The sequence below is a fragment of the Ptychodera flava genome, chromosome 14 (genome assembly GCF_041260155.1).
Source record: "Ptychodera flava strain L36383 chromosome 14, AS_Pfla_20210202, whole genome shotgun sequence".
NCBI classification, from domain to species: Eukaryota; Metazoa; Hemichordata; class Enteropneusta; family Ptychoderidae; genus Ptychodera; species Ptychodera flava.
Window position 1 is genome coordinate 29,620,747 of NC_091941.1, and position 14,355 is coordinate 29,635,101.

At 38.9% G+C, this 14,355-nt stretch overlaps 1 protein-coding gene across 1 annotated transcript in view; it reads right to left on the reverse strand.

Moving 5' to 3' along the window:
* LOC139150090 (stonin-2-like) overlaps positions 1-14,201 on the reverse strand; it is a 42,066-nt gene extending 27,865 nt beyond the window's left edge. Inside the window, exons 1-6 of the mRNA XM_070722249.1 lie at positions 13,045-14,201; positions 11,316-11,426; positions 6,714-8,921; positions 5,215-5,373; positions 4,547-4,654; positions 3,152-3,354 (exon numbers count right to left, since the gene is read on the reverse strand). Coding sequence (XP_070578350.1) covers positions 3,152-3,354; positions 4,547-4,654; positions 5,215-5,373; positions 6,714-8,921; positions 11,316-11,426; positions 13,045-14,035 — 3,780 coding nt within the window. The 5' untranslated portion in view covers positions 14,036-14,201. The remainder of the gene's footprint in view (positions 1-3,151; positions 3,355-4,546; positions 4,655-5,214; positions 5,374-6,713; positions 8,922-11,315; positions 11,427-13,044) is intronic.
* Positions 14,202-14,355: the final 154 nt, after the last annotated feature.

A 14,355-nucleotide genomic window follows, 5' to 3' on the forward strand; every position in this document is an offset into this window, starting at 1 on the left:
ACAAGTCCACTACTTTTCCTTATCATATCATACACGTACATTGCCAAAATAGTCTGTGTCAAAAGGGAATCAAACTACATGTAAATCAAAACTGCCGCCACTTCACAGAGGGACAAGGAATTTATGAAAGTTTTGAAGATCTCATGCTTAAAATATGTTACAGAAAAAAAAGATTGAAATACAAGACTAGTATAAAATGTTAAAAAGAAGATTACAGCAAGTGGGATGCATCTGCCAAGAACACCTTTTTGATGTTTTCATGCAGCAAGTCACCAATGGCAAAACTTGGAATTCAAATGGACCACAGTACAAACAAAACCATCTGCACAAACACATATAGAAAGTGTATTTCCATACATGTTTGTATATGTGGGTTTGTTTGTAGAGCAATCACATGATATCTTGGGCGTACTAAGTCTGTGGAACACCATATGTCCTTTTCATTCCAGAGTAGAGCCATAGCCAACACTTCCTAGAAATATGAAAATGCTATTACAGTTGAAAAGATACTGACATAAACAACAGTTTTTTTGGGTCAAATTTTACTAAAAACAGACAATATCAGCCTTCTTTGCTGAAGATGGTGATCTTCTTAATCAACTGGATAAAGCTTATGAAATTTAGAATTAATAATTATTAAGGTCTGAAGTAAACATGGCTTGCACGCGATATTACTTTAATCTTTAGTGCCAGGTTCAAAGTTCAGTCTTTGAATATTTGTCAACAATGTAATTCTGTCATGGCTAATGTTTCCATCTCGTAAATTGGACAATGAATATTATTATTGCTGATCAACCTTGACCGGAACTTCAAATGTGGTTTTGGTTTCAGGAGCTGCAGGGACTCTGAGTTGTTTGAGGGACTCAGAAACGAAAATTTCAAATTTCACACCTTCCATTCATTATCCAACCTTCCCACTTTCTCCACACTTGGAGTCAGCCCAATATTAAAAAGAGGGGGGGGAGGGGCTATTATGATGAAACTCCTCATCCTCATTATAAAAATATTCCTCATCTCTCCTGTGAGTTATCAGACTCAAGCAGTTGGTACAAATAATATTTTGTAAAGTTATTGACTGTGTCTATTGTACACTGTAGCTGAGACATCTCACAGAGTAGAGCTGCATTTGTGAGATGACTGCAAATGTCTATCATACACTGTCACTCTAGGCAAAGACATCTAACAGAGTAGAGTTTCATCTGTGACCTGTATGGGAATACTGTTGCAAGTTTAAGTACTGTTTGTCAATACCAAAGAGCATAAAATGATCTATTTTTCATCAGGCTTGGCTTAGTCAAGAAACAGAAACACAGTTGCAGCTAGTAGACAAGCTTCATTCTTTTTACAGACCTGGCAGATACTGGCAATGAACAAGAAAGGACATGAATGAACATGGCAAGAGAAACTTCAGGTGACGTCAGGTAACTACGTCACATATGGGCCGACAGCTGAATAATTGGAGCACAGATCTAAATTTCTGTGGAATTCTAACGACGTAGAAAAAGAAAAGTGATAGTGATCAACGTTAACACATCGGCTAAATGCTAAGTTTTACTTCACAAATACAGAAATAAACGCTGAAAAAAAGCCATATTTAAATAAGCCATTTGGACTTGAGTAATCCAAGTTTTACTCTGCTAAAAGCCATTCATTCGTAATACATTCTGGACAACTTGAGGCAGGTATGAAACTAGATCTGAAAATCACTGAGATACAACTAAAATTAAAATAATACAAAACCTTCAAAAAAACATCGTGTTATCATGATTTTTGAGTACAGTAAAACAACTGGCAGATTTGTATACTGATTGCACGTCATCAACACAAACTGGTGGACAAGAGTAATAAATCGCAAGACTTTATCGGAAAGACTTGATCACAAGTAGTTTTTTTAACTGATACCCATCATCACTTAGTCTCGTATTTGTCACCAGAGATGATACTTTCATTACACAAGTTTCTTTGGTTTAAAAAAAAAACATATAATCTTATCCTGACGTTACATTAATTTATCATTTTGGAAAAACTGAATGCAGTAGTTGTTGCCAAAGAGAATAACTTCTTAAAAACTACAGCACGACTGTATTACAAACACTCTAGTACTGATGGGATTTCATAGGAAATACATAAGAACATGTCACCGAGTTTGCTCTCCATACCTGCAAAGGTATTTGCATGTTCATTTGTTTCACAAAACCCACTTTTTTTCCTCTTCTTCATTTGTAAAGTCAGTGTCACATGAAGACACTGATGGCACATGGTGTTCTTGACAACAGAAGTGACATGCAAAAAGCATTGTGACTATCTCAACTGAGTTGTCTATTGCAAGCTTAGGGCACAGTGAATCCTGTTGTTGTTGACTTTGGCTGGTGAGTCTGGTTTTGTTTCACTTATTTTTCAGATTTAAATTGACCTAACAAAACCCTTTTGGTAATACTGATATTTTCCTGATATTAATTGTGGTCATGCAATATTCCCATTACTGAAGATTGAGTGTGAATTCATTTCAATAACAGCAACGGCACACTAAACCGGTGGAAACTTACACTCAGTGACCTGTTTCAGATGTAAACTGGCAAATTTTGAGATATTTGGTGAAAGTTTTGATAACTTACAACTATTGGGGTTTTTTCAAATCAAATAAAAAGTACTGAAACATAGTAATTCATGTAACAATTGCACAAACGATGCCACAGCTACATACGAAATGTACATATTGCTGAAAGGAAAACTTCCACCACTCAGAAATAATAAGAAAGTTTAATTCAAAACAGCTACCAAACCTGCAAAGTACTACCATCCTTTGAAGCGCTGCTTTAGCATAAACCTTGCTTCTGTCCTATATATTTCTGATTTCTAAGTTTCATGACCATTGTTATATTGGACATCTACTGGCTTTGAAAATAGATACATATTGAGAATAAAATACTCTACTATTGGCTCTATGGATTGTTAGATTTTATCAGCTGACGGTACTACAAAAACTATTGTAGAAAGATACAGTGTTACAAAAGGTAGTATAGAAAGATATAACACCATGGTAATGGAAAAGAGTTGCTATTTCGTCACTATCTATTCATTGCTGGACGCATTGTCTTGGGTCTTCATTGTCCAACGCAGCAGTGAAATGAAAGTTTTGTTCAATCTCCACCTCGTAGCTGTAGTGGGCCCGATAGCGGACCAACTTGTCCGGAATTCGTTCGTTGGCCACAGCAATGGAACGGACAGCGGTCCTGGAGGCTGTGGTGTTGGGCATTGTGTACTCTACCAGGGCGTACTTGTTGTACGTGTGTGGAATGTCATTTTCAGAGGTGAGGTCCATGCGACACATAAAGATCTGAGTTGTATGAGGATCTGAATGAAAAAAACAAACAAAACAGTACAATATCATTTATTATACAGTTATATTTATATGGCCATATGTTTTATTGCTAATTTCATGACAATACTTGTTCCGCTAAGGTTAAAGTTCTTGAAGTTCTTTCAACATGGAATAATTCCTGGAAATCATACACCTTTTACCGATACAGTTTCATCAAAGTTTGGATCTCCACAGAAGGTAATGAGAGTTAAAGAGTTCATCTGAAACTGTGACTCAGCTGAAAAATTAGGTCTTTAGGACACTGCAGCTTATGACTTCATGACTGGTTTACCAACAAATTGCTAACTCGCCAGTTCTTAGATTTCAAAGTGTACAGCCCTGTGTCTAGTGTTCAGAGGTTTGGGATGAAATGTCCAACTTCAATAACAGTTACAGAATATCTGATTACATGTATGTAGGGCTTCAGAGGTAATGACCTTAGAATGGATGTAGTGGACAATGTTGTGTGTCTGCACTTGAAGCAAGGTTATTCAGTTAGCAACATCAAACGCTTCGTAATAGATGAACTATCATAGGCCATTTGAAATCAAATTGATATTCTGTCAGGACATCTTATGGTAGCGCACATCTAAAACATCAGGTTTTCCAACTTTCTCCAAAACTTCTTCATAGAAACTATAAACCGGTCTATTTCATGGTCAGAAATAAATATTAGGGTCATCCCGCAAGTTAAGGATAACACGAACAAATCAATAAAGGTATATCAGTTCTCGAAATTGAAAGTGCCACTTTACCCTGTGTTGACTGTATGGAAGAAAATTAAAATTTTCAAATTTCTCACAAAAAACAGAGATAAGACTTCATTTACTCTGCAGACTTGAGAATAAGTCCACTCAAGAGGTAGATTAGCAAAGTACTGTAAAAATTTGGGTGTTGAAAAACTCTCATCAAAATGCAGTGTACCTCAAGTATTTTGTACAAGTTACAAAATATTTAATCGATGGACTATGAAAAACTATAATATGTTGCCCGTCCCTTTACCTGATGGCATTGGGAATCAAAATGACCACTGAATGCCATCTACTTTCGGGGATGCAGTAACTGACAGTTAATAGATTGCACTGAAGTAAATTATAACAAGTGGGATCAGTTTGGATTGAACAGTATTGAGTTTTGGAATGCTGAAGTGACATAGTTCTTAAAACCAAAAGAAAGACAACCTACCTGTATTCTTCTCAGGCAGCCTGGGTATCCTCCATACCAGAGAACGGTATGCATGTTCATATTTAGCAGTGCCAGCTGATACCTCAATCAAGCCAGGACAGAGACTTCCTGTAAAAATTCATAATATCAACACTGATTTCCCTCTCAAAAGTTGGGGACATTGTGGCAAAGACTCAAGGAAACAGATGTAAATCTGTGATTGTTTATAGATGTGGACCCAAGATGCAGGATGCACCATAAAAGGTGACCTATAAGCTTCCTCTGGAGAGTTTTGTGAGGTAGGAAACTATATGCCTGATAAAGACCTGGTGATGACAAAATACAGATTTGCTTGCACAAAAAACACTCAACAGGGCAACTGTTTATCTTACCACACTAGAAGCATGTAAGGTTGACATGAACACATCATCTATGAAAACAAAACAACACTCAAAACCTAACACTGAGGGCGTTCTATAGATTCCTCTGGCAGCTCAATGTCGACATGTCACACTTTGCTTGTGTATAGTGGAGGTACAACAAGACAACAGAATGACAGAAGCAGTTCAGTAAAATTCAGTTTGGAATGCCAAACCAAAGGTTGTCCCTTTCCAATATGGATAAAAAATCTGACACCAAAATAAATGATTCTTTGTGAATTATTTCTATAACACGAAGTATGATAATACCTTTCTTGATTTTTCCAGCTTTCTTGGTTGTTGATTTCACCGATTTGTAGCCAAACTTCTTTGCAATTCTGAACATTGGAACCCAGCTTTCCGGAATCGGAAAACAAATCATAATGTTTTCAGTTGGATTCTGCTGCATGCTCTTCTTGCTTCTATGACCTGTAGAGTCAATAAAAATTGTTCAAATATGAACAACTTGTAATTATCATTTTTGCACACCCATAAGGCATAACAGGTGAGAGGATGAATGTATGTTTGGAATATCCAATTCAAAAGTTTGGCTAAATATTCAAGCTTGTTCATCACAACAATACAAAAGAAGCACACATTTCAAATACTGCTTTTAATTTTTTTGATGTTTTGAACAATTCAGCTCCTTAAACTTTAAATCACACCATTTGTACATTCTTAAATCTCCCAACACTCTTACAGTCAAGCTGCATTAGCCATCAGTTCAAGACAAAATACCAGCAAAATGAATGTTGGTTCAAGGCTGGACTGTTGGCACAAAATATAATTTGAATACATTGTGAGTGACTGAGTATAACAAAAAAGAGGAAGGCTAAAATGACAGGCATAGATAGGAACCACAGTTCTTGAAAAAATGTACATCTTTAAATATATAATCTACCAGTCACATAGAATCTAATATCTTTGTCAGAGTAAGGTTTTGCCATTTGTTTGGTTCCAGGTTTGTAATAAAAATGATCAAGGATTACATTGCACTGATATTTTGAAGTCAATCATAGAAACTAAAATCATGTTACTATTTGCCAAAATTCACTATAAATCAACGTGGCTTGAGAGTGATGAACAGATCAGGTTATATACAGTTTTGAAAACTGTCATGCACCTTGGCTATACTTGTCAAGTCACAGAAAATCAAGATCCTTTACGAATTTAGCCTGGTGAGCTGCTTTGACACAGTCAATGGTAACTGATGAAAAATGATTGAAAATGATTGCACCTGCCTATGTCATGCCAGTGAAGAAGACACACTGGTACATTTTCTTTTGAGATGTGAAAAACTCTCCTTTTACTGACAAAAATAATGACAGAAACTGGAAGATTTTGTCGCAAAATAATGAATTGAATTTGTACAAAGATTTCAGAGGAAGAAAAGAATTAATGTTTTTTCCCTAGTTGACTCTACATAGGATTACATGAATGCAATCTGTTAAGAGACTGACAAACTTTTCAAACAATGTTTAATTGATGTGGTAGAAACTCAAAAATAATTTTTGAATTGTTAAATGATAGTTCAATTTTTTAGCATATTTAGTAACATCAAATTATTGTTAAATGTACTAGTAATAGCAAACTAGCTTTACTTGTTAATGCTTTAGTTATGGATTTTAATTTCATTTACAGTGCTTCATTTAATTTGTTGTGCATTATGCTTTTTGTGAGCCCCTGTTCAGAAGGGTTGCAACAAGAGGATAAATAAATAAATAAATAAATAAATAAATAAATAAACTGATGGATGTTAGAGGACTTACCAGGGATGAGGACATCAGCTCTGAGTTCTATATGGGCACGTTCACCAGAAACCACTACTTTGACAATCAGAGGCAAATCTTGACCTTTATCTGGTCTTATCTGAAACCTCATCAGTTCAAACGTACTTGCATCCAGAGGGTGGAACTCGATAAACCTATCACTGATGAACTTCTCCTGATCAACACAGCTGTGAAGTTCAACATTCTCCATCTTAACCCAGCTGTCAGTTCTGTGTGGAATGATGTCTTGCCGGGATACAATTTCCACACCTTGCCGGTGGAAGTCGTTCAACCCGAGGACACACTCGGGCATTCCTGTGACGAATGCCAGGCAGAGAATGTGTACCGAGATTGAGACTTTGTCTGTTTCTCCGTTCTTTGTCAGCCTGGCCCTGCACTTGTCTGTGACATCTATGGTGATAGAATCTTGCCTGTAAGTGGTCCCCCTGTCCCGATGTGCAGGCAACCTCATCAGCGTGTCATTCACAGCCCTTATGAAGCTTTTGAACTCCCTGTAGTCAGTGGATCCCACTTTCAGAAGCTCAGCTCGATGACTCAAGTGTTCCACTACATACTTAGACCCAAACTTCTTCTTCTCCTTGTACGAAACATACTCCACTTTGATGGTATGAATTTTCCCTTGCGCACTGTAAGGCTGTCGTTTGTGCACCGAGAACATGTAGCTTGACTGCAGAGGCAGTTCACGGAATGGTTCCATTGGGTTGTTGTCATTGTACAACTGCAGCACGTTGCCGTCGATGAGTCTGACGCGGACTGGTTTCCAGTAGCGTGAGCCAGTGAGTTTCTTCCTGTCAGGAACACGCAGCTCAAGATCCCAACCTTTCAGGGGATCATAAGGCTCCAACGGGTATTCATCATCGAACCTGTCCCCAACACAGTTGCCGTCTTCATCTAGCACAGGCATTTCCTCAAAAACTGGTACGTCTTCCTGCTTGGGCAGAGCTGCTTCAAGTTGCACAGTTTCAGCCAGTGCCACATTGGGATAACCAGTGGGAGGCTGGGTTGCTGTTGATGATACTGACGACCATGCTGCAACAGCTGCTGGTTGCTGACTTGATGCATCCAATGCAGAGATACCAGAAGCGTACGGTGACGCAGTCGCTTGACCTGTTGCTGACATGCTGCTGTCCATCCTAAATGGATTGCCAGGACTTGTTGGCGCGATCAGTGTAGCATCCTGCACAGTGGCACTTCCGGCAAATGGATTGAAAGACGGTGAGGTCGGAGGTTGGGTCACTTGAACGTTGCCTCCGACAGCGCCACTTTGGAATGGGTTATATGGTGAGCTGGGTGCTGTGGCATTCTGCACTGTGGGTGATGTTTGGAACTGGTTGACAGGTTGTACCTGTTGATGTTGAGTGGCCAGGAGCTCCTTGGTGAAAGGATTGCCGGCTGTGCCAATGTGCTGGGTAGCTGCTTGTTGTTGTTGAAATGAATTACCGAAAAACACTGAATGCTGTGGCTGCTCCGGCGGCAAACTTTGATTTGTTTTTTTGGTAGGCGTACCAGCATCGTCGTCAAATGACACCCACCCTTTGAGTGCTGCAGATACTGGCAATGGTGGACTTGTTGGCATTGACTGCAGTGAATCTCTCGTAGAGCTGTTGGTGAGTTGCAATGACTGGTCGCTGCTCATTTTAGCTTGCGTGTTTCCAGACACTGGGTGGGAAGATTCCAATTCCAACTGTGCACTGAGTGATGTGTTTTGGCTGCCAGCTGTCACAGAAGTTTGCCACCCAAATGGATCTGCAGCAAGTCCACCAGCTCCTGACAGGGATGTAAGAGGATGTCCACTTTGAGAAGTCCGTCCATACTTCGTTTCACTTGGAATGCCTGCCTGTTGATTAGCAGCAACAGATGCGACAACATTGGTGGGAGGTGGAGAATGCATTTGGCTATCAGACGCACCAGAACCAACACTTTTCCGTTTCTGCCTAGGGCTGTCGTCATCAAACGTCATCCATGCTGCCGCAACAGCTTCCGTTTCTCCCATGGATTGTCTCTGAGATGATGGAGAGGAATCTAGCTTCTCATATGGTTGCGCTACGATGTCAAGAGACTCTTCGAAGTCAATCTTTGCCTCATGATCACCTGTTACATGCAATCCTTGGGGTTGGGGTTCATCCTGACTGGTAGTGAACCTCGGGTCAGTACCAATACTGTCATCAGTAGTATGATCTGAAGTACCTGCAAGAGATAATCAGATAGCCGCAAGTCAGGCCCACACATCAGGGAATGGATGTATTTATTCTAGGAGGCAAAACAAACAAGTGGTTCTTTTGATCACATGTGTGTACTACTCCATTAAACATACAGCAAAACATGGGGTTTCAACCACATGGATGATAAATGCAAGATCATGTCTTATGGAGATAATATATTCTGAAATTTCTCATTTCTCAAAATTGAAGGCTTGGAAATTTTGGACACTGACAAAAACATCTGAATGTATATCAGCATCGTCACTCAGTCATGGAGGTTGCGTATTCGCACATCATAATTTATTGATATTGGTCCTAGATGAGTCTATTATTTTTTTTATCTTAAATGAATGATTTGACGACCTTGAATACGCATCCAATTAATGCAATGAAGGAAATGTTACAGTAGTGCTTCACAGAAATGAGTCGTCTGACAGATGGAATGATAAGCTGTGACAGACAATATTGTCTTGCACATGGTGATTCATGACAGTTGGATGGATTAATTAGTTCCAAAGATAACAGCTCTCAACACATACCAGCAACGCACAAACTCTCAAAGCCATTTAATAATCATACCATGAAAGCTCCAGTATTATCAGTACCGTTAACTGTGCACTGTAGCAAATGTAATTCAAACCTGCAGGTATTGCATTCTATATTTTATGCATAAGTCAATCATGCTTGTAAGCATGCCAGCTCTCCATCACTGTCCTGCATGCTCATGCAGTTCCACAATCTTAGCCAATTATTTGACATGTATACTTACTGCAGATCAAGGTTTGCAAAGTTGAAGGAGCTATAGCGGTAGTTGAAAACTAAGAAACAAGGAATAATGCGACTATGAGCGTAGGCGTATTTGAACATGTGGTACCCTATAACCAACCAGTTGAGTCTGAACTGAATAATGCAAATGCACCAAATATTTTGCATTCTTTGTTTTGAATAAACTACTATGACCATGTTGCTATATAAAGTAAGTGGAATTTTACATACTTTTGCCATATTGACTAATTAAGACTAATTATTTAATCCTTTGCCAGAGCAAGTTGAATCATGTTGGGCTAAAATTTAATTTTGTTTTGAAACTTTGAATTTAACTTCACTCAAAAGATGATTTGATGACACCATTTGTGTCACATGCCAAAGGGTACGGTATACCACTTCTGCCCATGTAACACTGGAATGTTCTAATCTAGTTATCATCTGGCAGCACGACTGAATTAGTGTTTTACAGGATGGAAGTAGCAGAATTCGCCCGACACTTTGATGGCCCAGTGCAAGAGGGACATAACTCTGTTTTTCAAAAAACTGAGTTAGATGGGAATAAAGGTATTAAGAGCCTCAAACTCTAAAATTCAATTTGTTTGTAGTTAATGGTTTGAATGGTAAAGGGTATAATGTCATAGACATGTAAAATGCCACAAATCAATTTTATAATTATGTACTAATCAATTTTATGTAAATTAAAAAATTTGAAGTTATGTCCGTCTTGTACTAGCATTTTGAGCAAAAAAGGACATACACCTCATTATAAGTGATGTCTTTTATGGGGCGTAACTCATCATATGTTACATCCTTTCGATTTTCTGTTTTTGATGAAATATTCATGAATAGCATCTTCATTATAAGATGTTTTAACATTTTGCCTGTGCAAAACAAACGTAAGTGTTGATTACATCCTTAGTGCACTTACTTCTTGTGCAAAAAAGTCGTAACTCAAGTTACGTCCCTATGGCAACACGAGTTGTATTGACATTTTTTACTCAAAATTTTGACAAAAGATGCATTTCAAGTTCCTGCAAAAACTCAATTTTGACCAAAAACATGAGTTATGCCTGTCTTGCACTAGGCCATTGACTTAATGAAAGCACTGAAGCAGCACAATGAAACACTGATATTACACATTCACTGGCTTATGACATCATGAATTTCTAGTGCAAGCATTAACACCCTTCCCAATTTACCATTTATGTGAAACATGTTGTGAGCAATGTTCTAGTTTGAAACATATTCAGGGAATTCACAGGGTGAAAGGTTAAGGAGAGACTGCAAAATGTCAACTCCTAATCTTGATTCAAAATGTTAAGGAGCTGTTTCATTGGAAGGGAAAACAGCAAACCTGTTATTTATGTGTGCGGCTAAGAACGAAATATATGTTAGGGCTCATCTGGCTCTTGTAGGTTTAAGCTTTAGCTTCATGGAACCGTTTTACGGCGACATTAAATGGCAATTTGTCAACTTGGGCCCATCATGCATAAGCTGTTGTAGAGAGCGCATGGAAATACTATTGAAGGGTGTTATTTTGCCATAGTGCATGTGTATAGTGTATCACAATTCACAGATTTAAGTAACTGAGTTTCGACTTGAGAAACAGCACCTCGACTCTCACAACGAGATGTAATTACGGATGAGATGACCTTCCGTGACCTCTGATGGTACACTGAATGATTATACATGGAGTAATTGTCTGATTTCCTTGCAGAGTATTCTGAAAATTGCAGCAAAACAAATACCTTGAGGTTACAAAACATGTGACACTGATACAGTCAAGCAGGTTTTTGATAACCAGACGACCAAATGAGTAACTTTAGGCATTATACAGAAACTATATGTATTTTGTGTTTCTATGGTAACGGCCGATTTGTCTCGCACGATATAAATTGATGCAATTATAACATTGGATGATGCTGTATACTATTCCAATCAATGTAAAACACATTTCTCCCGATGACATTCTGGAAGCTTTTGAAAGAAACCCATTTAGTTGAAGCTGTCTCCTAGTGACAAGAATTTAAATACCCGGTCTGGTAAATTAAAAATTTGTCCTCCCAATCAGACAAAAAGCACTGGCAAAAACCAGGGAAGTTTTCTATTACTGGGTGGAGTGACTGAGATAATGTTTCGGTCACATTGTGTCATAGGTTATTTTTAGCTGTCAAATGAATAAATAACTGCTGGAACATGACATTTGAAACTCAGTATGGATGTCTTAAGAGTTTACATATCCCGCATGACATAATTTTCAACCACCTTTTGACCCTCTCACCACCAGACCTCTGTACACACCAGTTGTTTTGTATAAGATTGTCGGGTTACAAGCGACATACAAGAAAATGGTCATGGAAAGGGTAATTAAACTTTGTGGTCTTTCTGTTTGAACTTGTTCATTGGTTTCATAGATTGAAATACCAAGAAACTGTGTGAATATAGGAAAAGCAGTCTTCTACATTTTACTTTATGCCTGGGCAATCATTGTTTACAATGTTTGTGAATTTGGTTTTTGTTATGTTGCAATTTGCCATTTTTCTTACGCTAGGTCACATATTGTTGAACAGTAACAAGCTGAAATAAACGAACGCCCACACTCTGTTTTAGATATTCATAGCGACAACAATTATGCTCTTTTTTCGGAGTGAAATGTGCATTCAGCTATTTCCATAGATTGTTCTATTCTGTTGACCTAAAAAACACAGACTTCAAATGGAATTTTCAAAGACCAAAGATTTCAAATTGAATTTTCCAAGACAGTAACCTATACCTATGCAATAATACCTTGACACTTTATACAGGAAGTGGCATTCACATTTCTACAGAACCTTTCAAATGAAGTATTTTGCATGGCATGATCAGTCTAAAATTTAAACTCTTGCCAGGGTCACGTCTTGTGTGATTCCTGTTCAATTCTATCCTTGAATTCTTTCACTCACACCTACATTGGTATGAGGCATTGTGCGATGACTCAGATGGCAATTTACAAAGAAGATGGTGCATTTAAAACCATACTTTTTGTAACAAAACAGAACTGATCTCCATTATACTGTCACTAACATTCAAACATGTCGAGGTATCTTTTACCACGTCTATCTAAAATGAACAGAAGATGCTTTCTTGAATTTTACTTTATATTATTCTCGGCTGAAAATCGCTACACAAATTAAAGCAAAATGCTCATGATCCATTTGTGTTTATTGACCACTGTGGATATATACTGCTGACTACCCTGCTAAATATTCCCATCCACGCAATCCTGCTTCACAGAAATAATTTGCAAATGGCTGCTGACTCTTCATAATTTTGTGTCTGTATAAAATACACAACCCATTTACCTGTGGCTATTGGTTCATTTGCTTTGTGCACTGACGAAAGCATTCCCTCAAAGTCAATCCATGCTCCATCACTGCTTCCTTTGTCATTACCATGGCTTTCATTCTCATCTCCATCTTCAGATGTGGTTGCTATGGCTGGGGGAGCAAACTGATCCAAGTCTGTATCACCAGCATTACTGCCACCGACTGGCAACCACGTATCATCACCTTGTTTTGCTTTCTCCTTGTTCGTTTCATCGTCATCGAACGTCGTCCACTTATCACCTCTCGTTTTACTCTCATTCCCTGCAGAAGCCACCTCAACTGGTATTGACATTGTAGGCACTTCACTTACCAGATTTTCACCTGTGGCTGGCTCGGAATTGTCCCCGGCAAGGTCACCAGCGAGTGCAAATGACGTTTCGTGTGTGCTTGTTACCGTTATAGTCTCCGAGTTTATTTTTGTTGTTACGGTGTCATCGTCACCCGTTGCTTCTGTACTTTTTACTGAGGATTCGACCGCATCTTCGGTCTTCGCGGCTGTCGTTATATCTACATCGTGAAGTTGGGGCGATACGTCGGTCTGAATTTCTTCGGCGTTCACCAAACCATCCGAATTTAGTTGCTGTCTTTCAGAAGAATCCTGGGGAACGGTATCTCCAGAGGCGACGTCGTCAATTCCGTCAACTTTAATGGGTTCATCTACACCAACGCCCTGATGATGCGCGGCTGCACCTATGTCATGTTCGACCGTTTTTGTAGATGCGAGTGACAAAGTGGTCTCCGCTTCACTTGTATTTGGTTCTGTAATTTCAGTGTTACTGTCGTCACCATTTTGTATTAGTTGCGATTCAAAACCCGTTGGCAAAGTAGCACTGTTGTCGGTAGGAGCGTCACCTTTACCGTTCATAGCTGGCAGTCTTGGGCTGGTGGTGGCTGTTGTTGTGGCGTTGGTATCAATGTGGTTTTCAGGGTCAACACGCCCACTTTCTGGGGTTTCAATGGCTTCCATTGCATCACTCTCCAGTCACGGCGGGGTTCAGAAGCAACTTGATTAAATATAACGGGATAACAAACCGGTACTACTCTCGTGCTGAGTGGTGTAGATGATTTCGTCTTACACTTACTCCGCCATGATGGGAACCACTACATGTTCAGGGCACAGGTTGGAAGGTCAAAACCCTCGACGTCTAAACGCACGGCGCTTGCGCGTATACAACAACTTCATTGGCTTCGACGATATTCGGCGATACGGACGAACGCACTGATGACCGCTATGAACGTAGCACCGCAGGTTTTATAATTATAAAGACAGTTTCAAATCAAAAAAAT